This window comes from Dromiciops gliroides, chromosome 2 (genome assembly GCF_019393635.1).
Source record: "Dromiciops gliroides isolate mDroGli1 chromosome 2, mDroGli1.pri, whole genome shotgun sequence".
Classification (NCBI taxonomy): domain Eukaryota; kingdom Metazoa; phylum Chordata; class Mammalia; order Microbiotheria; family Microbiotheriidae; genus Dromiciops; species Dromiciops gliroides.
In genome coordinates, this window is record NC_057862.1 from 664500409 (window position 1) to 664526953 (window position 26545).

The 26545-nt window shown below is 46.9% G+C and overlaps 1 protein-coding gene across 1 annotated transcript in view; it reads right to left on the reverse strand.

Moving 5' to 3' along the window:
• The window catches only part of RMND5A (required for meiotic nuclear division 5 homolog A), a 71734-nt gene that overhangs the window by 10880 nt on the left and 34309 nt on the right, over nt 1-26545 (reverse strand). Inside the window, exons 3-5 of the mRNA XM_043983414.1 lie at nt 17376-17510; nt 15580-15680; nt 1783-1949 (exon numbers count right to left, since the gene is read on the reverse strand). Of these exons, the coding sequence (XP_043839349.1) occupies nt 1783-1949; nt 15580-15680; nt 17376-17510 (403 nt within the window). The remainder of the gene's footprint in view (nt 1-1782; nt 1950-15579; nt 15681-17375; nt 17511-26545) is intronic.

Consider the following 26545-nt stretch of genomic DNA (forward strand, 5'->3'; position numbering starts at 1 on the left):
CTCCGACACAGGTAAAAGTGGCATCTCTGTCAGTCAACAAGCATTCACTGAATGCTAGCCAGGCACCAGGCACAGTGTTGAGTGCTGGGGATATGATGTACACGCAACACGCGCACAGTATAAGTGGGAGATAACCTCGGAGGAAAGGGCTGGGCATTAAGGAAAGGCAGGGGAGGAAGGACCAGGAAAGACGTCTTGTGCTAAGTGGGATTGGAGCCGAGTCTTGAAGGAAGCCAGGAGGCAGAGGAGAAAAGGGAGAACCACCCCAGGAGCTGGGGCCAGGCAGTCAGAGGAGAGGCGGATGAGAGGAACAGTATTAATGTCGGGGAGGATGTGAATCCTGGACAGGCATGAAAGGGCCAGGCTGTGGCAGGCCCAGGGGCCCAACAGAGAGCTCTGATTGTTCCTGGAGGGAGCCATCCGAGGTGGCTGAACAGGGGAACGGCAGGGCCAGACGTGTGCTTTGGCAGCTGAGCACGGACACTGAGCAGGCTACTCCCAAGAGTCTCGGCGGTGAGGCCTGCACCAGGGTGGGGACATGTCAGAGGGCATAGGGGCCACACACACACGAGATGTCACAAAGTACACAGGCCTTGGCAACTGTGTGAATCTGGAAAGCCAGTGTGAATGAAGAGCCAAGCCTAGGTAACAGGGAGGATGGCAGTATCCTCAACAAGAAGAGGGAAGTTGGGCAGAGAGGAAGGTCTTGGGTTTGGTTTGGGCTGTTTTGTTTGTTTGTTTGTTTTGGGGGGGGAGGTGAGTTCTACTTTGGACATATTGAACTCAAGAGGTCCAACAGGGATTTAGTGACAGAGGACTCCAGATCAGGAGAGAGCCCATGACTACATACACAGATCTGGGCATCACCTGCATAAAGATGATGACTGAACCCTAACAAGATTATCATGATGAGATGGTAAAGAAGGAAAGAGCACAGGTCCAAGCCTGCAGGGATACCCTCCATTAGTGGGCATGACCTAGACGAAAACTCAGCAAAGACGCTGAAAGAGTAGTGAGGGAAAGAGGGAGGGAGGGGCAGCATCTCAAAAGCCTAGAAGAGAGGACTCAGAAGAAGAGGGGGGACTGACTGGGTTAGAGGCAGCAGAGAGGTCAAGGAGGAAGAGAAGGAAAAGCCCTTGGATTGGGCAAATTTCGGCTGAATAAGGAGATCAGATTTCAAAGGGTTTGGAAAACATGCCAGGGAGCACTGATGATTAGATCACAGGATTTTTAAGAATATGGGCAACAGGGGGCAGCTAGGTGGCGCAATAGATAGAGCACCAGCCCTGGAGTCAGGAGTACCTGAATTCAAATCTGGCCTCAGACACTTAACACTTACTAGCTGTGTGACCCTGGGCAAGTCACTTAACCCCAATTGCCTCACTAAAAAAAAAAATAATAATATGGGCAACAACAAGAGCATGTTGAATTAGGGAAGCATCCAGCAGACAGAAGATTTTATGGAGAGAACAGAGATGATAGAGGGGGTGGCGTTCTGGAGAAGATGGAGAAGAATGGGATCCCACTGGCCAGAAGGGCAGAGAGCTGTGAGACCTGGACAAAAGCGGAGACCGCAGCAGAAGACATCTGAGCAATGGGAGAGAGGGAGGGGAGAGAAGGGAGATCTTGCGCAGCAAATGGCCTCCACCCTTCAGTGAAGTAGGAAACACTGCTGTTATTATTAAATAATTTGGGCCGTCTAAATCAAGTATTTTCCAAATAAGTCCATTTCCTGCCCAGACCCACCACATTTGACATACTGGAACATATGGGGCCACTTACCTTTCTGATGGTTTAGGGCAAACGGCTGAAAATTTTTAGCGTATTGCAATGCTTCCCGCTGGTTGGCAGTTCCACCCATTAACAAGCTAATGAAATATAGTCTGTGCAACTTAAATTCCAGAGAGCTGTTCTGGGCCATGAGCATTTCCCGGTTTGACACCGCCCATCTAGAGAAGATCAGAGCAAAGGAAAACTGTAGTTAGATGCACGCTCAGTCACCTAAGAGCAAGCAAGTCACTGCCCCAAAGCTCTGAGGAAGAAAGGGTCTGCCCTGCCCCCTAGTGGCGCTGTCCGGAGTCATGTCAACTCCTGGAGCAGATTTCTTACTTGAGCCTGAAGAAGGCTCCTGAAAACAAACTCGCATGGGATCAGCACAAAGTAGGAAGTGAGGCTTCACAAGCCAACAAGGACAGGTCTCCTCCCCAGCACCCCTGCCGACATCGGAGGGGCCGACCAAAGCCCTGGAGGCCCTGCCCCGTGTATCTGGACTCTCAGAAGGCTCGCTGAGCAGTCGGAGCTGAAAGGAACTGACAGTCCAAAGGAAGCTCAACGCTTCTCGGCCTGCTCACCAATGACAGAGATGGTGCCGTGTTCTACAACAGGGCTGCTTCAACCTTTTCCCTTCGCAGCCCCTTTACACCTTGGCTTCTGTACACACGATCCCATCAGTGTGGGGGGGTGCGGACATCTGGTTACTCATGGAGAAAACCCTTTGCCAAGTGCTGCGGGCACCACAGAAAAGCCAGCCAGTCTCTGTTCCCGGAGGGCTCCCACTAGTCAGACGGCTAAGTCTCAGTCCATGGCGAAGCAGATAGACTGATAGATAGATGATAGATAACCCTGCTGATAAAACACTTGTTTCTGGGGCTGACCCGGCTGCCCTCACAGGCAGCCTCTGCCCATCCGCCCCATGGTCAGCAGGCGCTGCTGGTGGCAATGAGCAATCCCTGCCCTGCCATGACACACAATCCCTCCACCTATATAAGAATGGCCAGGATTACAAAACTCCAGTTCAACTCTGACCAATAACTGAAAATAAGGTTACTCTTCTGAGAACAGACTCTACAGCTGGATCCTCACGTCCTAAATATTCAAAGAACTGAGATGGGAGCCACGTCCCCTGTCCCACTTGGACTCCTGCACGGGGATTCCCAACGAGATTCCAAAGGAGTCGCATGGTCCCTAGCAGCTGCCACCCCCACCCCCCCCCCAACGGGAGCAGCAAGCTTCTGGGGCATTCTCCACCCTGGGTCGTCTTCTTTTGTGTTACAAGCAGCTCTAAAAGCACACGGGCTCTTAATTCTGAGTGGGATGAGGAAGGGAGGCAGAAGACCAATCCTTAATGACAACAACCAATGCTGACAATGACACAGCCTTAGAGAGAACCATACCCTGAGCCAATATGAGCCCAAAGAGCCCTGGATACAGCCAGAAACCACACCGGGAGACCACTACTGCCTCACTACATAAGAAGCCGGGGGTGGGGTGGGGTGGGTAAAATAGGAAATGGACCAGCAGCTCCATTAACTGGGACACAGGGGAATAGTGGTCATGCTTAACAACTACGAGCCTTTCCAAGTGAAGATCTTCCAAAGCGTATGCATTCATACAAGCTTCACTGGATGATTCCAACTCCTACAGAGATCATCAGTGTTACAGTGGAATGGAAAGTGCAGCATACAGCCCACGTCTGAACTCCAGCTCTGCCCAAAGGTCACACTGCCTCATCTCTCTGGGCCTCAGTTTCCCCATCTGTTAAATAAATGGGAGAGGTGGCCTAGATGACCTTTTTTTTTTTTTAAGTGAGGCAATTGGGGTTAAGTGACTTGCCCAGGGTCACACAGCTAGTAAGTGTTAAGTGTTTGAGGCCGGATTTGAACCCAGGTATTCCTGACTCCAGGGCCGGTGCTCTATCCACTGCGCCACCTAGCTGCCCCCTAGATGACTTTTAAGATCCTTTTTGGCTCTAATGGTCAGAGTCATCATTCCAAATGATTCTCCTTATCGTGACAGAGCTACAGACAAAAGGGACTAAGATCAGAAGTAAATATCTACCCACCCCTATCCCTACTCCATCCACCTCCTATAAGGAGCTGAAAAGGAACAGACACCCAGTCCAACCCCCTCAGTGTCCTCTCCTTCCAACAGCTATTCTCTCTGCTGGCTATTTCTATTAGTAGTGGATAGAGCACTGGTCCTGGAGTCAGAAAGACCTGAGTTCAAATCCAGTCTCAGACAGTTATGAGCCACTTTACTTCTACCTCAGTTTCCTCAACTGTAAAATGTGGATTAACAACAGGGGCAACCAGGTGGTACAGTGGATAAAGCACCAGCCCTGGATTCAGGAGGACTTGAGTTCAAATCCAGCCTCAGACACTTGACACTTACTAGCTGTGTGACCCTTGGAAAGTTACTTAACCCTCATTGCCATGCAAAAAAACCGAAACAAAACAAAACAAAACAAAAAACAAAACAACAGCCCCAGCCTCCTCAGACTTGCTGCGAGGATCCAATGAGGTGGACGCACAGTGCCTGGCATGTAGCCAGAACTATAAAAATGTTATGTTCCCTTTGCATTGTCACTGTAAGTTAATACAGTTCTTCCCTTAACCCCTCCCTCCAGCTACCTGGGGTTTCTAATTAAATATAGATTTTAGCCTAAATCAACAATCCCCTGCCCCCAAAGAGATGACAGATGCCCCAGTGCCATAAGGCAGACTAACTGGGCTCAGGCTCAGGGCACTTCCCCAAGGTTACCTCAGAGCCAGAAAATGACCTTCGGGAGGTCAGGGGCATCACAATTGATTAGCTTTGCTCACTGCTGCTTCATTCTTCCAACACACGCTTCCCTCAAAGAGAAGAAACACCCTGTTTGGATGACTAAGTTCAAGGCAACTCATAAGCTACCCAGACACCTAAGCATTAGTCATCACAATTTTCAAAGATCCTAAAATAGTTAGGGGACTACTAGCTCTGGCAATTTCCCTTTGCCCCCCCATTCAAAGAGCGAGCCCACCTCCTCTCAATTTTAGCAGGGCGGGGTTTTTCTAACAGTGAAACAAACACATACCTCTTACTGAGTCTCTCTCAGTCTAATTTTTACACCAAGGACTCACAAAGACCACCTTTCCAGCCCTCTTTAGGGCCATATTTTGGGGAGCTTCCTAGGACAGTCTTTCTCAAAAGATGCTCCATTGAACCCTGGGGTTGCAGAAAATAGTCTGCAAGGGTTTCCATGAGTTAGAGGTGCAATGAGTTACAAAACAGAAGGTGCAGTGACCAGGGTCTGGTCCTCCTGAGCAGTCGGGGCCATGGGCATGGGGCTGTGCTTCAAACACTCCGCCACCTGTCACGGACATCAGTGGGCATTCTGGGGCCAGTGTCATGCTCCCTGATCCTCTGAGTCTCAGAGCAGCTGTATGTCATTCTCCCCCGGGCCCTTCCTCTCTGAGGGGAGTGTAAACCGGTATCTCCAATCAGATCAAAGAATCAGCAGCCCCCAGTCAGCTTTGGAAAATTCCCCCATTTCCCCATCCATGCTGTGTTTTCTTCAAGTCACTTAGAAAGACATTTGTGTACAAACTTTAAGGACAAAAGTAGCACTCAGAGAAGGCTAATCTCAATCTAGCTAGCCCAAGCCATTCCCCGCCCTCTCCCCACACCCTATCCCATGTACAAGTGGGGTCACTGGTCAGAGCCTTGTCTCAGGGTCATGCCTTCCCATCCATCTTAGCAATACCACAGTCCCAAAGGAGCAGTGAGTGAAAAGGCCCAGGCTGCTCCAGTGGCAGCACCACCTCCTGTCTCCCCGCCCCGAACACACACTGTTATACTTGAGGCTCCAGGCACACTTTTAGCAAGCTCTCCCTGTGGAACACAGGGACCACAGAGACACCAGCCACAGTCCACTCGTGGTACAATGCTGCTTTTAGGCGAGGTGGAAGGTTACTCCTGACTGGTTGAAACTGGTGGTATGACTGAAAAACTGGCTCAGTGGTGCAGGATCAATGACTGCTAAAGATGCAACCAATCAGTTCATTGCTTCAGAAGAATTTAGCTCAACATTATTTCTGTCCCTTTTCCAAAGCTACTGTATATCTCTATACCCAAGGGCCCCTATGGAGAATGAAGTAAATCAGGACGTTTGATGATAATCAGTGATGACTAACTATTAACAATCAAAACAGGAGGGTGAGACAGAGGCACCTCCTTAATCTCCAGCAATGCTGAAGGACCCTATCAAACAGGACAAAGGACAAGAAGTCCCTGGGTAACCAGGCCAGCCCTGATGCTCCAGGGCCTCTCTGTGGCCATCTCCCTCCCCACCCCCTACCTGCTCCGACTCTCCGGCTCTACGAAGCTGCCTAACACCCGAACCCCTGGGGGAAATGACAGCCTACTTGTACACACTCAGCAGTGAATAACATGCTGCACCCTTTCATTTCCTCCCATGCCAAGGCTTCAGGAGCCCCAGCTGTCTTGTTCAAGCCTTGTTCTCGGTTCCCCAATCATGGCTCCCAAACCCCATTTTAAAGCGGTCCGCAGTCCTACTGTGTGCTCTACAATACCTGCTCCATACGTGACAAGCTCCCCCCATCTTCCTCCCAAAGACAGCTTCATTGGTCACCCCTCCTGCCCCCAGCCATCCTCTGCCCTCGCTCCTGCTGGGGATGGGCTGGTGGCCATCACCATGACAAAGGAGCAGCTCTTCCAAACTTCCTGGTCCCTCCTCCTCTCCTGAACATCCCCTTCTCTTCTCCCCTCTCCTCATGTGCCATCACTGGCCATCCTCCTCCATCAGTCTCATACAAAGGGGCAGGTCTTCTCCTTGCTCAGGCCAACCCTCTACATGGCCCCCCTCCATCTCACCTCCTCCTCACTGTTCTTCAGCCTCTCCCTATGTATGGGCTGCTTCCGTGCCGCCTCCAAACCGCTCCCTGGATTGGGCCGTGCCCACTAACCATTCCCTAGCATCTCTTCCCTTTCTGGGCCACACTCTGAGGAAGGTGTGTCCAGTGAGCGCCTTGACTTTCTTCCTCTCCCTCTCCTCACTTTCTGCAGGGGCTCTTACTCCCCAAGCCTAATGGTCATTTCCTCTCCACAGCTTCTGACACTGGACGCTGTCTCCTCTCTGGTGACTCCCCAGCTCGTCCTCTGCTGGATCGCCATCCGAGTCATCCCTGATGACAGGGGAAGTCCAAGGCTTGGGCCCTCTTCTCCTTGCCACTAGGTCATTTCCCTAGCTGATCTCCTCAATCCCCATGGATTCAATCCTCATCTCTAGGCCGATGATTTTCAAATCTTTGATGTCCAGCTCTAGGTTCCAAAGGGTTGTCATGCCGGGGTGGGAGTGGGGATAAGCTCCCACTCTCTATAAAATGCTCCCGTAGCGTGCGTCTCAAATGGCCTCTGACAACCAAAGCCCAACTCCCGGCCTTCTCATGGCGGAACTGTTTCCACTAACAGAAGAAGAGGCGAAGGCGAGTCACTGGCACTTTAAAACCAGTCACTTCAGGCAGGTGGGGCTTGTTAGCCTTGGCAGGCAAGCCGCCTAGGGGAAGGAACCCTGATTTGAAACCTCTGCTGCCTTGTGGCTATACCCATGTATGGGAAAGGCTTCGGGAGTTAACCCCGAGGAAAAATCAGGAGTCGGAGTCCCTTAGGCAGTTGGATGTTGGACATCACATCCCTCTGGTAACTCCTGCGGCGGCACTGGTGCCAAACTGTACTGGCTCTGCCTCTCCTTTGGATCCACCAATGTTGCAGAGAGGGAAAACCTGCTGCATGGGCAACAGCTTGTTTTCCATATTGATCCGCCCAGGCCAGCGCCCTGGAGAGGACACTCCAGCTCCTCCTCATGGAGCAGATACAACAGGGGATGCGGCAGTTACCGGTTATAAGTCACTCCGGAGCTGTGGCTCCCGTATAGGACTGCACAGCCACACTGTGGCCTGTGGCTCTGCAAGGCACTGATCCATGGTTGTCTGCGACTGGTGGAGGCCTACTACTATGATGTCCAGCTCTAGCCTCCTTCCAGACCTCTGATCTCCAAACGGCCGTCAGACGTCTGCCCACTTCTACTCAACTGTCAGTGATCTTCCTAAAGCCCAGGCCTGACCACACCAAGCCCTCCTGTTCTACATTCCAGCAGCTCCCCATCACTTCCAGGATCAAGTACAAGCCCTTCCTAACGTGACTCTGTGACCCAGTGACACAGACCCCCCACCTTTCAAACCCAAGTTTGGGTCTCACTGGCTGTCTCCCACCCCCTCCTCATCCCACCTGCCCGCCCCCCTGCCTCCTGTCCTGCATTCTCCGAAAAGCCTTCCCTGTTCTCCTTCACCTGACCGCCCTCCCTCTGATACCGTCTCCAGCTGAGCCTGTCTACGGTGGTTTGCAGGCTGAGTTTATCATGCAGATGCTAAGTTCAAGAACAGGGACATTTGGGGCCTTTGTGTCCCTGGTGCTTAGCATAGAGCCGGGTACAGAGCAGCGACACCATCTGAAATGCCACTAAATGTGCAGTGAAATCTCCCCAAGAATAAGGCCTCCCACAGCCCACAACACGGTATGTGACGAGGCTGGTGCTCTCCCTTCCTCAGATTCCTTCCTATGATTCCAGTCTGTGATGTGCTTCTGACAGAAGCAGAAGGCCTGTGCTGGGAGCTGGATTCATGGAAGAAAAGGAGCCTATTCCACCAGTGGAGATGGGCAGCTCTCCCCCACAATCCTAGGAGTGCTGCGGGGGCACTGACAAGATGTCCAAATGCCAGTGGGGATCAGAAAGGACTTGAGCCAGCCCCAAGACCAGCCCTCTGTTCCCTGAAGCAGCTCTGCTGCCTGGGTAGAGTGTAAACTCCTTAAAGGCAGGGGCTGACTTACGTTTTACTTTGTGTCTGGGCACCTTACGCCAAGACCCCACACACAAACAGGTAATGATTCCACCAATACTCATCGTGCCCAGTCTGTGAATCGATGTATATGAAGCACCTACTATGCATGAGCCAGGCATTGTGCTAAGCCAAGGGAGCCTGTGGTCTCAGTGGTCAGTGTTGATCACACTGGGCTATGTCCTGTTAGTGTCCAGAGAAAAAGGAGCGGAAGGATGTTCATGAACAACAGAGCTATAAGATCTCACCAGGTCTGAATGTGGAGAATGGGATTTACTGGTTGGGACACAACCAAGCAGGTACTTGCTGCACTTGGCTGTGCCTATTTGTTACAAGGGTTTTTTATTTCTTTTTTTTTTTCCAGGAAGGAAAAAACACATGTTTGATTTTTAAAAACAAAATCTAACTTTAAAAAACCCCTGCCAATATAATGAGCTCTAGAACCAGCCCAGGATGGCTCCCTCTGTTCCAAGTCTGGATCATACTGACCACGGAATCTTCCTGAATGGATAAGCTAAATCCTCTTTAAGAGTTAATTTCAAGATAATCCTCAATCCTTCTAATCTCGTTCTAGTCTTCAGCATCCCTTTTATCTTGTTAGCTATAGTGAATGACTCTTCAGTCCTCTTAAAAAGATTTCTCATTGCACTAGTATCACCTTACAAAATACTGATCTCAGGAAAAGGAAAGTCATAAACGAAAAAGAAAACTCAAATTCAAGTGGCCTTAACTCAAGAACTGTATTTCCCAGCTCATAAAAGCCAAGGGAAAAGCCTTCCACATCAGAAAAGAAGAAGGCGGAAGACGACACGGGCTGTGTCTGATCTTCACACCTCTCAGTCTTGCTGAAGCCAGCCATACTGGATCCTGCAGCTCCTGGCCATTGGGAAACCTTTCTAAAACTGGCCAGGACATCAGAATTCACCAACTGCCAGGTACACGGGAGGCAGGAGCTGATACACCCCGACTCACCCGGCTTTCTCATTTTACCTTTTAAGAACACACTGACTGAAAAGCTGAACTGTGCAGAAAGAAGAAGGCAACAGAGACGATGAAGGGAAGATCAGGATGTCAGGGAAAACTTCCCACCAAACAAGGTGCTCCCAGGTGGAGCCGGCTGCCTGCAGAGGTCATCAGGCTACAGAGGGCACCCTCAGATGTCTGTGTAGGTGCTGCCGAAGCCCAGCCACCAAGCCCAGCGCTATCTTCCAGACTATCTTCCAGAGATGGATGGTGACAAAACTTGGCCAACACCTGCCAGAATGAATAGCTGAGGAACCAAAAGGCCATGGAGAGAATAATGAACAGGCCCCTTGCCGCACTGAAGAGGAGCATCAGGAAAACAGGCTGCTTCACAGAGAGGGAGGCCATTCCATCACAGCTCTGGATTTCACCTAGACAAGAAGGCAGGCTACTAAGAGTTCTCCTTGGGGGCAGCTAGGTGGCACAGTGGATAGAGCACTGGCCCTAGATTCAGGAGGACCTGAGTTTAAATTTGACCTCAGACACTTGACACTAGCTGTGTGACCCTGGACAAGTCACTTAACCCCAACTGCTCCACCAAAAAAAAAAAAAGTTCTCTTTTTTCCTCCTGGCACTTAGAAATTTATTTAAATGAAATGAAGACAACCTTTTCCAAATTCAAGAAAAAAAACCTGATTAGGAACCTTTATCAAATACTAATATTTCCATATACAAAGGACAGAACCACTGAGCTCCCATATGGAGCTTTCTGAAGAGGACACATCAAATGTCACAGGGAACACTGACCCTGCCCTCCCAGCTCAGGCCTGTGCCTTCTTGACACAGCCCTTCTTTCTGCCACACAGACTGGCATGCGGTCCTTGGCATCATTACCACTCCCACCTCTACAAAGACTTAAATTGAGGCTGTCACTGGCCATTCTATGAAAGCCTGAATGATTTAGGTTGTACGGTGGAGTCAAGTAGCTCTATTTCAAACATCATGGGCTTCTAAAAAGTCTGGCTGTCCAGAGCTATATTTCAAGAAATCAAAAATAAGAACCACAAGGCAAAAAGTTAATTGTCCCAGCCCTTTAAAAAAAAAAAAAAAGGAAGGAAGCACCAGCTTTCTTCAAGTTGGCTATAGGAGAAGCAACATGGTATAAACACAGATTAATGGACTGAGTCAGGAGACCACACAACTCCCCCTGCCCCCAGCCCCCGTTTCCGAAACTGGGGACAAGGGCAATAATACCTCTGCAGCATTTACTCCTGTTGCTCATCTGCTCCTCCTTCTAGCTTTTGGGGACATTTCTCTTCTGGTTCTCCTCCACTCAAACTCCTCCTAGACTTCTTCATCCAGAGGTGGGTGCCCCGACTTCCTGTGCTGGGCCCCCTTTTCTCTTCCTCCCATACTATCTTACTCGGTGATCTCATCTGCCCAGGAATTCATGTATCCCTATGTAGATGATGCCCAGACATATACCATCTGAACACCCCGATGAGAAGTGCCAAAGCAGAACTCGTTCCCTCTGCCCACCAAACCCTCTTCTACACTTCCCTGTGACTAAGATGAGCACCAGGCTCCTCCTAGTGACCTCCTCGCTCCCCACCTCTCACTCCACACATCCAACCCACTTCCCGGTCCTGTCATTTCTCCCTCCACAACATCTCTGGCGTACGTCCAGACCCTCAGTACCTTTCCTCTACATGAATGAAGCAGCATCCTGAACTAGCACCTGCCTCAAGTCTCTTGGCACTCCATCCACCTGCCAGGATGAGGCCTGGCCAGGCTGTCCCCCTGCTCCAGGAGCCCCATTGGGATAAAATGCAGACTCCTCTGGCTCTCACCCCCGTCCCCAGCCTCCATTAGATTGCAAGCTCCCGGAGAGACGGTCTTTTGACTTCTGTTTCTATTCCCAGCACTTAGCCCACTGCCTGGCATACAATTGGCACTTAATAAATGCAGGCTTATTACTGACTCAACTCCATTGGGCATTTTCAGTCCCTCCTCTCTCCTGGCCTTCCTGCACTCACTCGGTAACCAGCAACTCCGGCTTCCTTGCTGCTCCCTCACCTCTGCACCTAACAGTCCCAAGGTCCCTGACGCTTGGGACGCTCTCCTTTCTCAGCAAGTCTCTGCTCAAACCCCACCTTGGGTGGCTGAAGCCCCCTTGTACGTCTGTCACATGCATCTCGTCTCCACTATCAAAGTAATAGTTTTGTGGCACCAGGAACTTTTTTTGGGGCCACTCGCCTCCACTGACAACACACAACAATGAGCACAACAACTCCTGCTGCCCCTTACGAACCGAGATAACATTTCTAAATATCATTCTGGACAACACTGGGAAGGCTGCATGTGCGCCCTTAGCCTCTCGAGACCAAAATGCATTTTCACTCTTTCTTCAATACTAGTTTGGGTCGTTAGAAGGAAGAGAACCCATTCCCCTCAATAGACCCTACCCAAGCTGTCACTGCTCTGCCTGGACTGGAGCTGCCTTCCATCAAAGCACTTGGAGCAACGTCTCTAGCACAAAAACGGCACCAAAGAAAACTACAGGGAAAGGTTGTGAACCAAAGGTTGAACAGACATGCCCAGTGCTACGGCTGTGGCCTCCAGGGAGGACTTCAGGAGGACTGATGCCAAGATGTAACCAAGAGAGCACCTGAATGAGGCCACAGCCCCGCTGGTGCAGGGCACATCGAGCACATACTGTAGGCAAAGAACCAATCCTTTCTGTCGTTCACATCAGGAGGCTTCAGAGCATGGCATTATGAATGGAAACAAAACATTTGCTTTGAAGAATTATTCTCCCCATACAATAAGCTGAAGCAGACGAAATAAGTTATAGAAGCTCACAAATCAAATCCATATTGGAAAAGAAAAGCAAAAGAACTGTCTGGTCTCTGAGTCTTTGCTCCCTAATCCGGAAACACCTTCCTCTGCGCTGATATATGACAGTGGCCAGAAGCAACGAAGCTGAACTGAAATGATGTTAGTCAAAGATTCAGACTTGACTGAGGAGCTTGGCAAAAGGCCTTCTGAATTGTATTCTACTCTTTCAGTGGTGAAGAATGCAAGTTTCTGGAAGTAAAGCCTCTCTTTATATTTCCCTTGGGAGAGGTTTATGCACAAATAGTAGGAAAGGATAAATTAAAGGAAATTAATGCTTTTTATCTTGAATATCGCTGGTCATCCTTACACATAAAAAAGTAAAGTATACCCAAGGGTGACAGCCTGGTGTGGCATGGAATAGACACAAAGGAGCCCGGGTTCAAGTCCTGCCTTGGACACATAACAGCTGTGTGATCCTGGGTAAGTTACAGACTGCCAATCTACATTGATAGGAGCTGCCACATGTCTATGTGTAAAACTTCTTAAAGAGAGAAAATTGCAAGTCTGGAAAAAGTATTGTCAGCTAAGAGTCAATCAACAAGCATTTATGAAGTGCTTCCTCTGTGCTGGGCACTCTGATTAAGACAGGAGGTATAAAAATGTCAAAGCCAGTTGGTGCCTGCCCTCAGAGAGCTCCCGGTCTAATAACAGGGGAGACAACACACAAATGACAGATGCAGGATCAACAGAGAGAGGGAAGAGGAAAGGCTTCTGGGACAAGTAGAGACATGGGGACAGCAGTGAAAAGGCACAGGAAGGAGAGGACCTTATTGGAGGAAAAGCAAGGAGGCTGGTGTCTAGCGGGGTGACCAGTGTCAAGGCTAAGAGAGATCCTGAAGATAACAAGGAGTCATCGAGCTCACTGAAGAGAGAAGTGCCCGGATCAGATGGCCGACTGAAACAGACGGGGACATTTCTGCAACAGTGCAGGCCTGTACTGGGATGCCAGACAATATGACGACAACGATGATGATGACGACTAACAACTAAGGGCCACTGGACATATTCCCGGGCATTCCGGTCTGGGAAATCCTCCAGAGTTATGAAGCCTTTTTTAGAGAACTCTGGGGAGAGAGAGATGTGCTGCACACCACTCCATGAGGATGCCAAGCACTGATCAAAAGTCCATTATTTAGGGCTGGTTTTGGAACAATGAGGATATTTATACCCACTTCCCCCTAAAAAAACTTCTCAGAAATGCCTACACCTCCCACATGCACCTGACTAATCCAAGGAGTTGGGCCCAGCCAATCAGGGTGCTCCTCACCTGGAGGGTGGGTGGGGCCACACTGGTCACACCCAGCCCAGAAACCTCTTTTAGCTGTTGTGTTTGGCCAGGTGAGCTGAGGTGCCCAAGGGTGTGTCAGGAAGGAATGCCAGCCACCCTGCTGTTCTGCTGATGGAGCAGCTGAGCATCTCCCAGAACTTCCAGCCCTTCTCTGCCAAGTCAGGAGATTTACGCCTCGTATTTTAAATAAATGGGGAGGGGGAGAAATTACAAACTGCCAGCAAAGTGGTAGGGAAGGTGGGAAGCACCCCCTTGGGGGAGGGCACCCAAGTGCCCATTACAAGAAAATGGGGATTTACTGAGCACTGAGAATGTGCCCTCTGAGGCCTTGGGGCTCTGCCAGTCCTCATCAGAGGCCCTGGGGCCCCGACCTCTCCAAGGAAAGCTGTTGTCTCCATTCTGAAGGGCAGACAGGTACCAAACTACATCTCACCGCATCTGCTTCCATCAACCAAGGCCTTGGCTATTTTACAAGCCCTTTCTTTACAAAACACTGACCCACAGGTTAAAAAGACACAAGGAGAGAGAGCATGCAAACCAACTCCCACTACAATGATCCCAATGGGGATCAAGGCCCCACAGCACAACCTCGGTTTTGCTGGATCTCTATCACCTAGTATTAACAATCTCTGCCAATGACCTAGCACCTTGTGCGGGGACCTCAGAGATGAAACAAGCCTCTTGTGAGCAGACGGATAGTCCCTGAACACCTGAGACTAATTAAGGCTCTTGGTGGGGATGAAGAAGGGGACAGACAAGGAAGCTGAGGACAGATGGGAGCCAGAGAGAAGAGCATGCAAGAAGAGGGGACAGGAAAGCCTTTCTTCTCGTCAAGACCAAAAACAAAGAGATGAGGCCTGGCTGCTTTCTGCTCTGTTACTGCCACCACATACTACCTACATTTCAGAGTTAAAACAATGTTATTTGATCAGTGTCTCCAAAAGCTGCCCAAGAAGATATCCATTTATCAGAATCACTCGACACTTACTGAGTGCTTGCTGTGTGGCCACAAAAGAAAATGAAGACCGCCTCTGCCCTCCAGGAGCTTAGCAAGCATCCCATGCTTCTTCTATTAAGTTTTCTCCAGATAGGGACAGAGCGGGGCCTGTGACTTCACTGGTAAAAGAACTCCCAGAGGAGGCAGCTAGGTGGCGCAGTGGATAAAGCAACGGCCCTGGATTCAGGAGGACGAGTTCAAATATGACCCCAGACACTCGACACTTTGACACTTACTAGCTGTGAGACCCTGGGCAAGTCACTTAACCCTCATTGCCCTGAGAGAAAAAAAAGAAAAAGAAAGAAAAAAAGAAAAAAAGAGAACTCCCAGATAAGGAGCTTCTGTCTGCGCAGGTAGACTGGTCTCTTCTCTGCCACCTACAGTCTCAGACAGTTGCCCAGGGCACTAAGAGATGCAACTCAGGATCACACAGCCAGTTTTGAATCAGAGAAACAGCTGGAACCCAAATCCTCATGGCCCTGAAGCTGCTGGCCCAGTGGAGACAGTGTGCTGGGCCCGGATGCAGAAGAGCCAAGTTCAAATCCTGGCTCAGACACTCAATAGTTGTGTGACCCTTCACAAGTCTCTTCACCTGTCTGGCCCAGTTTCCTCAATAGTAAAATGTGGATAATTACAGGAGCTACTCCCCGGGGCTGCTGAGTGGCTCAGATGAGCACCTGGCAGACACCGTATAACCATCTCTTCCCATCCCTTCTTCCCCTTCTCTTTCCAAGATATCCAAATCAAGCTCAATGACTCACTCCAGAGCAGGCCTCAGGACTCGGACTTTCAATGCTTCCAAGATTCGATTCAACTCCACAAACGGTTCTTTCTGACTTGGGTCTATAGATAGTCCAGATTCCTGAAAAAGCAGAAAAGCGCCTTGGTTACCTTTAGGCAGAACCATGAAGCAGCATCAAAGAAAAGTGACCTGGCACGGGACGACTTCAAGTAAATTCTGTTCAAAAGGCATCCATCTCTCTGAGAAGAACCACAGCTACACACAAGTTCCAAGTCCCCAGAGGGAGGGGCGCTTCTGAGTTCAGCTTGAGCTATGATCAAAATGTGACGTTCCACTTTCAGACCAGAGTTTCTGTTGGGAGCCTTGGTCTACACAAGTGATTTAGTCTATCCATACACAAAACAGAACACGCCCATACTCGTAAAACATTTTGACAAAAATTTCTGGAAAAACTAATGAACAGTTTGGCAGAAACTAGGCATAGACCATCATTTCACATAATATACACCTAGGTAAGATCAAAATGGGTACATGATTTAGACATAAAAGGTGATATCATAAGTAAATTAGGGGACCCATCAGATCCACGGATAAAGGAAGAGTTTATGATGGAACAAGAGATCGAGAAGATCACAGAAGTAAAATAGATATGAAATTAAAAAGGTTTTGCACAAACAAAACTAATGCAGCCAGCATTAGAAGGGAAACAGAAAATTTCAGGGAAATTTTTTACACTGAGTTTCTCTAATAATGGCCTCATTTTTCAAATTTATAAAAATAAGGGCCATTTCCCAGTTGATTAATGGTCAAAGGATACGAACAGGTAGTTTTGAGAATAAATCAAAGCTATCAATAATCATATAAAAATGCTCTAAAACACTACTGATTAAAGAAATGAAAATTACAATAATTCTGAGGTACCACCTCACCTATCAGATTGACTAACATGACAGAAAAGGAAAATGACAAATATTGGAGGGGATATGGGAAAATTGGGACACTAATGCACTGTTGGTGGAATTGTGAACCAGTCCAAATTCTGGAAAACAATTTGGAACTACTGCCAAAGGGCTATAAAACTATATTTACCCTTAGACACAGAAATACCACTACTGCACCTGTATCCAGGAGAGATCAAAGGAAAAGGGACCTATGTGTACAAAAATATTTATAGCAGCTCTTTTTGTGGTGGCCTTAAGAATTGGAAATTGAGGGTATGCTCATTAATGGGAGAATGGCACGTAGTGGAATAAGAAATGACAAGCAGGATGAGTTCAGAAAAACCCAGAAAGACTTAAAAGAACTTATGTTGAGTGAAGTGAGTAGAATCAGGAGAACATTATACACAGTATCAACTGAAAAAGATTTAGCTACTTCCAAAGGATCCACGATGAAAAAAAATGCTATCCACCTCCAGATAACTAACGAACTCTGCATGCAGGATGAAGCACACTTTTACTCTCCTTATGTTTATTGGGTTTGCTTGTGCTTTCTTTTTTCAGCATGACTAATATGGAAATGTATTACATGACTTCACATGCATAATCAATATCAAATCGCCTGCCTTCCCAAAGAGGGAGAGAAATTGAAACATTTTACAAAATGTTTAAATTTTTTTCTGTGTAATTGGGAAATATTTCATGAAATAAAAGTAATTTTTTAAACATTTGAAAAAAAAACCCAACTATCCTCCAGTAATGATCAGCCCAGGTTCTAAAAGTAAGACCTGACCCCTACTTTGAGATGGTACAGTGCTGAGTGTATTCTGCTTGTGTTCCTGTCTCCCCATGTGCCCGGTGTCTGCTTCCCAGTTACCTGACAGAGTTCCTCAGCTACGTCCAGCATTCCTTGTCGGAAAAAGTGCTCCACCATCACCTCATTGAGGATCCGCTGGCTGTCTGCCTGCCAACAGCCATCGATTCCCACACTACTGATGTCGGAATCAAAATTCTGAAAGGCACAAATGAACACTCAATTGGCCAGGGAACATCACCTTAGAAGTCACGTGCAACACACTGTTCAGATGTTTTTGTTTCCCACCCAACCATCCAATCACTCATTCCAAAAGTCTAGTAGGCTTCATTAGGACATCAATCCTTCCACTGGCTCCTTCCTGAAACCAGTCTCATTGCCCAAGTCATGTAGATTCCCGATGGAGATTTACACCCTAGCCAATTAATTATAAATCCAACCCTTTGCTGGAAGACAAAGTCAAGTTAGTAAAGAATTGTTAAAAGCAAACATGTGAAAACAAGAAATAGTCATGTAACAACAAATGATCACAAAAGGTCATTTTCATCACAATGGTAAAGAAGTCTCCTACTCCAAAACCCCCAAAGGTTCATTCTTCTCTAAATGCGTAAAAATATCCCCCTAAGTAGTAAGTGCCCTAAACAGAGCTGCCATGTAAATGCCTAAGACAATGGCACACAACAGCATACGTAATTGTGAAACTCATATACAGAAATATGGAAATACACATTGTTTCCTTTTGTTTATTCATTTTCTCTCCACGGACATCTATGCCTCTTAAAGGTTCAGTGTTAATTTACTTTATGAAAAGGAGTAACACAAAGCACCCATGGACCAATGGGAGAGAAAGCACTTATTGTCAGCCAGGCCTGGAGGGGGGCTGGCAGCGCAGGGCCAAGGCCAAGTTCCACTCCAGCTTATCAGATTCTACATAACAGTTCAATACTTTTAAGCACACTATCGAATCTTTCTGTTCTCTGTGACAGCTCAGGTCTCCCCCACCCCAATTGGATTCATTCCCCAAAGTCCTCAAGGGCTGGGAATAGAGAAAGATGGTATCACCATCCGAAACCCTCCTTCTCCCCCCCCCCAAGTCCTCTCCCAACCAGCCTCCAGACAAAGAGCTATTCAAATGAATGGGGAGTGGGTGTCTAGAGAGGGAACAATGGCATGTATTACCAATGGCCACAGCGGTTTAGAACTCCCACCCCCAAAAAAATATCACAGTGAGCAGAAATCACAGACCAAGGCTTTGATCACCAGAAACTCTTCACTGACTTTTAGCACCACCCAAACCAAACCAAACGTGAATTTCTGGTTCCCACTTAAATAGTCCAAGTAAAGGATTCTCTTTCTTCCTCCGTGAGAATGAAATAAATTTCACAGTGACAACAGTTGGTTCAGGTCATGGGTCAATCAGTTCTGCTGAACAATACATATTAAACCAGATTTTATAGCTGCCTACCACTTCAAGTGGTTCCAACAAATATTTATTAGGCTTCTACTACGTGAACAGGAAGGGGCTACTAGGCCACAAACAACAAAAAATCCTTTACTATTAGATTGTGTGTGTGTATACATGGGAAAATCTTGATCCTTTAGATGATGTTTACACTATTTTACTTTCTCCTTGCTTAGGCAGCTACTCATTTCAGCTGTAATTAAGCATGAATGGGGAGGGAACTAGACGAGCCCTTGAGGTCCTATCACAGTGATTTAATGTCCAACCTTATACTCTCTATAGAGAATTATTGTTTGTATATAGCTCAAGCTCTACTTACCCAGCAAAAAAGAAAAAATCAAAATTCAGGTTCTAAGAGTCAGCCCTGGGCTTGCAGAATCTCAATCTGGCAGTTGGGGAGGATGAATTGGAAAGAGAAAACAAGCCAATGACAATGATCTGGAAGGGCTTAATTACGGTGAGTATAGTATCAATGGACTAAGAGACACAGTGGAGGCACAGGAGAACTGACCTCCACAGAAACCAGAGCTTAGAACAAGTTGGTCAAGATGCTCCCAGACCAGAGTCTAATTGGTGATCAGAGGTCAAATGCAAATATCCAACCTGCCTCTCCACAGAACTATAGCACCTTATATTTGCATCACATTTTATAAAGCACATGCTGGGTAGGGGTTATTCCCATTTTTCTGGCTAGTGAAATGAAGGACAAGAATTAAAGCCACTTGTCAATTTTGTCAACTGGAGGTGGAAACAAAATACAAACTGAGGGTCACTAAAATGGAAGAGAAATGGGGCTAGACTGGAACAAAAGGATATATGATCAGGCAGTTTTCAGATGAAGAAATTAAAGCTCTCTACAGCCATATGAAAAAAGTTTTCAATCACTACTGATTATGGAGAAATGCAAATTAAAACCGCTCTGAAGTACCACCTTACACCTATCATCTCATTGGCTAATATGACAAAAAAGGGAAATGAAAAATGCTGGAGATGTGGGGGTATTGGAATACAAATGCCCTGCTGGTGGAGCTGTGAACTGAACCAAGCATTCTGAAGAGCAATTGGGAACCAAGCTGTAAGGGACTAAAATTCTAGCTATACTGTCTAAAAATCTAATGAGTGGTCGCTAATAAATTATAAGCTTTACCAAGAGTTGCTCTGCATGCCAAAGTGGCAGGGGTTTCCGAATTATTGATTTTTTCTAATTCTGTCATAATGTTCTTTATGGTAGAAAATGTGGAGTTCTTTAGCACTGGCTCAGTGCAGTACCTGTACTTCATACGTGTCTCCCCTTCTGTGAGAGTTCAAAGCCTGCTCTTGTATATGTTCCTCTCATGAATGAAGGTAAAATTAATGTCTTAAATGGTAAGTTCTCATAAAAATATTGGAGGAAACTGAGTCAGGCTTAATCAGATGCATGGGATTAAGACATCCATGGCATCAGGCATATTGGAGGGGGAATAGAAGCCAGGTTTGTTTCTCCTACATTATCACCTGGGCAACTACCAGGAAGTTTACTATTTTTAGAATTCTAAGCGTTTATTAAGGAAAATAAGACTTTATTGAAGAGAGAGAGAAAGAGGCCTAGAAATAATTTCAAACAATACCCCTTTTCTACTTCTACTACTACTACTACTACTACTACTACTACTACAGTTAGTGAAAATAAAGATATCTTTCTCCCCCATCCTTGGGGAGGCAGGGAATGGATGCTGCTTGCCTCTCTACCATCACAGCAGGTCGAGTCAGAATTAGTGTTGGTATGGAACCAGCAAAAGAAAGCACCATTCTTGGCCAGCATCGTGAGAAGTGGAGAGAGAAAACAGTCGTTACAATGCCCAAAATGCTATAAAACTACACACCCTTTGAGCCAGTAATACCACTACTAGGTCTGTATCCCAAAGAGATCGTAAAGAGAAAAGGATCCACATAAACAAAAATATTTCACTTTTTTTGTGATGGCAAAGAAAGAATGGGAAATCGAGGGGCTGCCCATCAACTGGGGAGTGACTGAACAAGTTGTGGTATATGAACGTAATGGAATACTCCTGTGCTGTAAGAAATAACGAGCGGGAGGATTTCAGAAAAAACCTGGAAAGACAGGAACTGATGCTGAGTGAAGTGAGCAGAAGCAGGAGAACATTGTACATAGTTAACAGCAGCACTGTTGGATACCACTGGATGTAAAGCTCTGTCTCTGTGCCTAAATCAGGGGTCAAAAATGCTATCAACTGATACTCTACAAGGTAGAGCTACCACCCAACACTATCCCCCCTCCTTGAGAACTGTTCTAATACTTCACCCTGACTTTTCTTCCTTTTCTTTTCCATGACCAAATAAAATTCATTTCTAATCCTAACCTTAAATTAATCAAAAAAGCAGAAACCATCTCCAATGACTTCTCCACTTTATTTCCACACATGCTCTTGATAAATCTATCATTTTCCCTCTAGCAGTGATCTGGATTCCCAAATGTTGTACTTCCCCAAACCTCATACATGTCCATCCCCTCTTTTTCCCGTCCATCTTTTCCTTTATCTTCAAACATTCTGAAATCTTCCTGATCCTGCCAGCCCTTCAGTTTTTTTCCTTCCCCACCCATGACTAGACTCTTTGGACCAATTCTCTGTGCTGGCTGCCCCAAGGAGAAATCATCCTGACCACATCAGATCCCATTCCTCTCTGCCTGGCTTCCAAGGCCCCTTTTTGTGCACTCGACAAGACCCCCCAACACAGGCTCTAGATCAAGTCAACATCCCTGACACAAAGGATCAGAGAACACGTTCATGCTCTACTTAGTCCCTGTCTTTTTGATCCCTATCAGAAAAGTTCCTCCCCACAACTGATAGGGGAATGAATGAAGCACTATGAAAGGTTAGAGTAGAGAGTACGACTTGGCTACTAGTTCAAACAGTCCCACTAACCCAAGAAGTGTTTTGACTGGTTGAGTTCAAAGTAAGACGTGAGTCAAGTAACCTGAGACAGAATCTAGGGCTAACAGAGTAGTCAACATACCCAAGGCTGCTATTTTGCCTTGGGCATACAGTGTTCTGAATTACCAACTCACACTCCCCACCCCCAGTTAAAATACAAAGTCTCCACAATAAAAAATGGAGACTATTTTAAAAACTCAAATTGGCCATGATCCAATTCGTTCCAAAAGAGTCAACACCTTAGGAGCCAACTGATACCCACACTGTGCTTTATGGCCCTTTTGTAATAATTAGAGATCATGAAATGCCTTGGTGCTTAGCATGAAATGAAAATGCTCCTTACTTTGGGGCAAGACTGCCTGGAGGATTTCTAAATGGCACTAAAAACAAATAATTTAAAGGAGTAAATGAAGAGAAATAAATTAAGAAGCTAAATATTTAATAAGGAATAAAAATTCAAATTCACTAGGTTGTACTTTAGCAAACAGCATCATCAGCTAGCACACCTAATAACTGAGCCAGCTTGGAAGGCAGCCCTTGGCCTCTTCGCTAGCCTGGTACTCACGCCCTTGCTAGGCTGCAGGATACATTCCACTTCACTGCTCAAGCACACCTGAGGAGTGCTACAACAGCCTTGCCATTCATTGTTTCTTCAAACACTAATTCACAACTAATTCCATCCTTCACAACAAACTTCCCGGTTGTCTGCTAGTTTCAGGGGCTTCACCTGAAGGAACTGAGGTCCCCTCTGGACAATAAGGCCTAAATCATCCCATCCAGTAAGCACCATTGCTCTCCTCTTGGCAGTACTGTTTGACCTGATATCTAGGGCAGTGCTGGGGCCCAGGCCAATAGGAGACTACATTTTCAAAGTATTTCTGTAGCACTAAAAATCAGACCTTGATCTGCAGCAGCAAATCCTGTGGATTGTCTGGAAGTGATAATAATGTAGATTAAACTTAAGTTTAAATGTCTTAGGCATACATCCTCCCCCTTTCCCTCCATCACCAGCTGTTAAACATTTACCCACATACACCAAATACGGAGGCAGCTTCTGGGGATGGGCTAGAATTCAGTAAACTTTGGACAACCATCCCCAACCCCACCCCATCCCCCTTCCTTCTTCTAGAACTAAATCTAATAAAAATTACTTGAAAAGCCCTTCTAACCCTCAAGAGCTACAAAGATGTTAACCTACATAGAAGAAACCCAGAAATAAACCCTCTCACCCTGGTGTTCCTTCCATTTCTAAGTGTTCTTCACACACTGCCTCCCAACTTTTCTCCTACCATTCCTCAGCCCTTCCTCAGCCCCCTTCACTGATTCATCACAGACAACCCAAGGCCTACCCTGGGTGTTGTCTCTTCTCACCTTACAATGTCTGTTTTATGGACCCCAATGACCATCACCAGACAGATGCTGCCCAGTGGACATTTGTCCCACAGACATCTCAAACTCAGGAATCTACCGAACAACTTCACGCCTACTCACAGAAGTGGCCACACTACTTCAGGTCCTCATTGTTCAGGTGGACTATTGTAATAATCTTTGTAAAAAATAAAATTGTAAAAGCCTACCGCTTGTGGGGAGAGAGGTGATAACTCAGAACACTAAAGTTTCAAGGTCAAGTCCATAACCCCAAACCCCTCCTGCCAAGCCATATTCCTAAAGCACAGGTCCGAGCACAGCATTCCTATCCTCCAATTCCTATCCTCCGTGCAACAGGATTCATGGCAAATCCCTCTGTCTGGCATTTGAAGAGCTCCACGACCCAGCTCCCCCCTCTGTGGCTTATACATTGCCCCCCGCTCCTTGGCACACTTCATGGTGCACTGACCTTCCTGCTGTTTCTCACATATGTCATGCTGCCATCTGGATGCCTCCGCACATGTTCTCCCTCCTCTTCCTCTTCTCCACCTGCCAGTTGTTTCTCAGCCTTCTAGCTGTACTGAGCCACTGTCCATAACATCTAATTTATAGTCTCCATATTTTGTATCTACTTGTTCGAGTACATGTTGTTCCCCCACCCCATGTGATCACCTTGACTGAAGAGATGCAGCTTTGTATTTTGTATCCCCAGTGTCTAACTAGCCTGGCACACAGTAGGTGCTTCATAAGTGTTTGTTGCTTAAATGAGGACAGAAAGAGACAGATGCAGACATAAGATTTTTGAGGAGGCCGTATGCAACATATATATATATATATATATGTATGTATATGTATGTATGTATGTATGTACAGATAGATCGATCTGGCATTTTCTTTCAAGAACACGACTCCATTTGTGGCATACTGATAACTAAGCCCAGTGCCCAAACCCACAGGAATCAACTGAAGAGCTCAAATAAGAAATCCTTGAGTTTCAGGAGACAAGGCTGCCCTGCTGGGTCAGAGACTGGGCAGGTAATCGATGCTTACAGACATAATTCCATATGGGTTTTTGGAAAAACAAATTTCCTTGCTCTGAATGCTGGTACTAAGCCTAAGTAACCTTGCCTACCATTAACAGGTAGATGAATTCAGTATTGCAAAAAGGATCCAAGCCTTTCATTTGTGGGGAGAAAAACTCAGGAGTCCTCTTACCAAATAACGAGAAGTGCCCTTTAGAACTCATTGCCAGGTGGCCGCATACCTGGCAGAACATGCTAGCGGAACCTTCCCTTTAATCATCATCTGTTTTCTTTTACCATCATTGGTTCCATTATTTCTAGTCCTGATGCTACAGAATTATTCCAAAGGCTAATGGGGTTGCCTCACTCACCACCTGTTCCAAATGGCTTCACAGGCTACCTTCTGCAGCACTGAACAGCAATCGAAAATTCAGTACATACAAAAGGTGGGTCACTCAGTGTTCACCACTGTTAACTTTTACAGGCAACTGACAAAAAAAAAAAAAAAAGGACAAAATGGGAAGAATTCAGCTTTTTAAAAAATTGTGGGGGCGGCTAGGTGGCACAGTGGATAGAGTACCGGCCCTGGAGTCAGGAGTACCTGAGTTCAAATCAGGCCTCAGACACTTAACACTTACTAGCTGTGTGACCCTGGGCAAGTCACTTAACCCCAACTGCCTCAGAAAAAAAAAAAATTGTGGAAACCCACTACTCAACAGTCTTCATTCACCAAAGTCCCTAGGACTTCATCCCATTTCTCTAATACTGTGGAAAGCTCAGTAAAACACTACAGGAAAAAAAAAAACCCTTTTCAAAGGTGGGGCAACTGTAAGCTGACTAGAGATTCACACCCAAGAGCAGTAAAATGACACCATTTCACTCTGAAAACTGACGCTGAACCAGTTTTGGATAAGTTTATATTAATTTATCAATATTATATCAGTAAAGAAATGACCACATTTCCCTAACTTCTCATGGTCTCAGGCCAAGTGATAGAGAAGGCAGAGAGTGAGCCAGGTGGTTTGAGCAGGAGAAAAGACCCAGAAGACCCTGGGTGGTGGACCATTCTATATCAATCAAATCTAACTGGTGAGCATTAGTCAAATCTATTGGTTGGCATGACATAAAGGTGGGCTACATTATAGTGAACTCTAGGACGACATCAGGGAAAGGAACGTAAAAAACCCCTCACTCAAGTTGCTCAGGGGTAAGTCCATGGATCCAGACAAATGCATCTATCTCCATTCCTTTTGTTCCCTATGGTTTGTCCCAGATGAGATTTGACAAAATCTCTCAAGGAGAACTTTCTGGAGTGTGTTGGGGGAGGAGGGCTGTGAAAGTGATCTCTGGGTCTCCCCAAAAAATCGATTCTTAGCAATTACTTTCTCATAAGACATTACCAACGATATCTGGCTCGTCCCAGTTCACTGGCTCAGCTGGCTGTTCACATCATCCTGTAACCCTTAAAAAAGAGTATTAACTAAGAACCTCCAAAGGTGGGCCACACAGCTGAATGGCATTCCCCCCCCCCCAGCCATTCTAACTCACTGAAGGAGGATCATCACTCCAGGAGGCCAGTCCCCCCACTTCAGAGGAAGCCCCGTGTGCAAACTGAAGCCAGCCCTGGGCCAGTCTCCCTCTGCTGAAGCCCCTACTTCAGCTCTAACCAGCAGCTGCCCACAATATCGCCTGGGGTTTGACCGATTCCAATCAGACAATCGTTTATTTCTCCAAACATTTTTTAAACTGAAGAAAAATGTGTTACAAACTGAAGTGTAACCCCTGGTTTGCCTTTTTAAACACTATCTTTCTAATGGACCACGTTCATCTTTCAAATGGGGAACAGTCAAAAGAAATGGAGAAAACGTTTCTCTCCTGCTGAGTCTCTAACATCCAGTCTAAGACCCTGTCTCTCTCACTGATGCCCCACCGGTACTGGCACCCCCTGTCGGCCATGGCCCTACAATGTCCCACTGCAGATCTGCCCACCTGGGGGACCTCTGCGATTCTGGTTCCGTGTAACAAGCCGGCTTCAGTCTGGAGCCCCGGACTTTCTCCCTCTTTCTATCTTCTGCCCCCCATAGTAACACCATCCCATCCATCTCAAGCTCTTCCTTCCCCTTCTTTTGCCTTCAATCTTCCCAACATCAGGGTCTTTTCCAATGAGTCCTGTCTTCTCCTTATGTGGCCAAGCACTTCGGCTTCAGTAATCCGTCCTTCTCGGGAAGAATCTGAATTGATTGTTTTAAATACTGACTGATTTGACCTCCTTGCTTTCAAGGGGACTCTCCAGTCTTCTCCAGCATCACAATTTGAAAGCCCACAACCTACTCTTCTACTCCAAAGCTTCTTAAACTGTGGGTCCCGACCCCATATTGCATCGTGTAATTGAATGTGGGGGTCGGGAAAAATTTGGCAATAGTAAAAGGTCACGTATACCTACTTTCT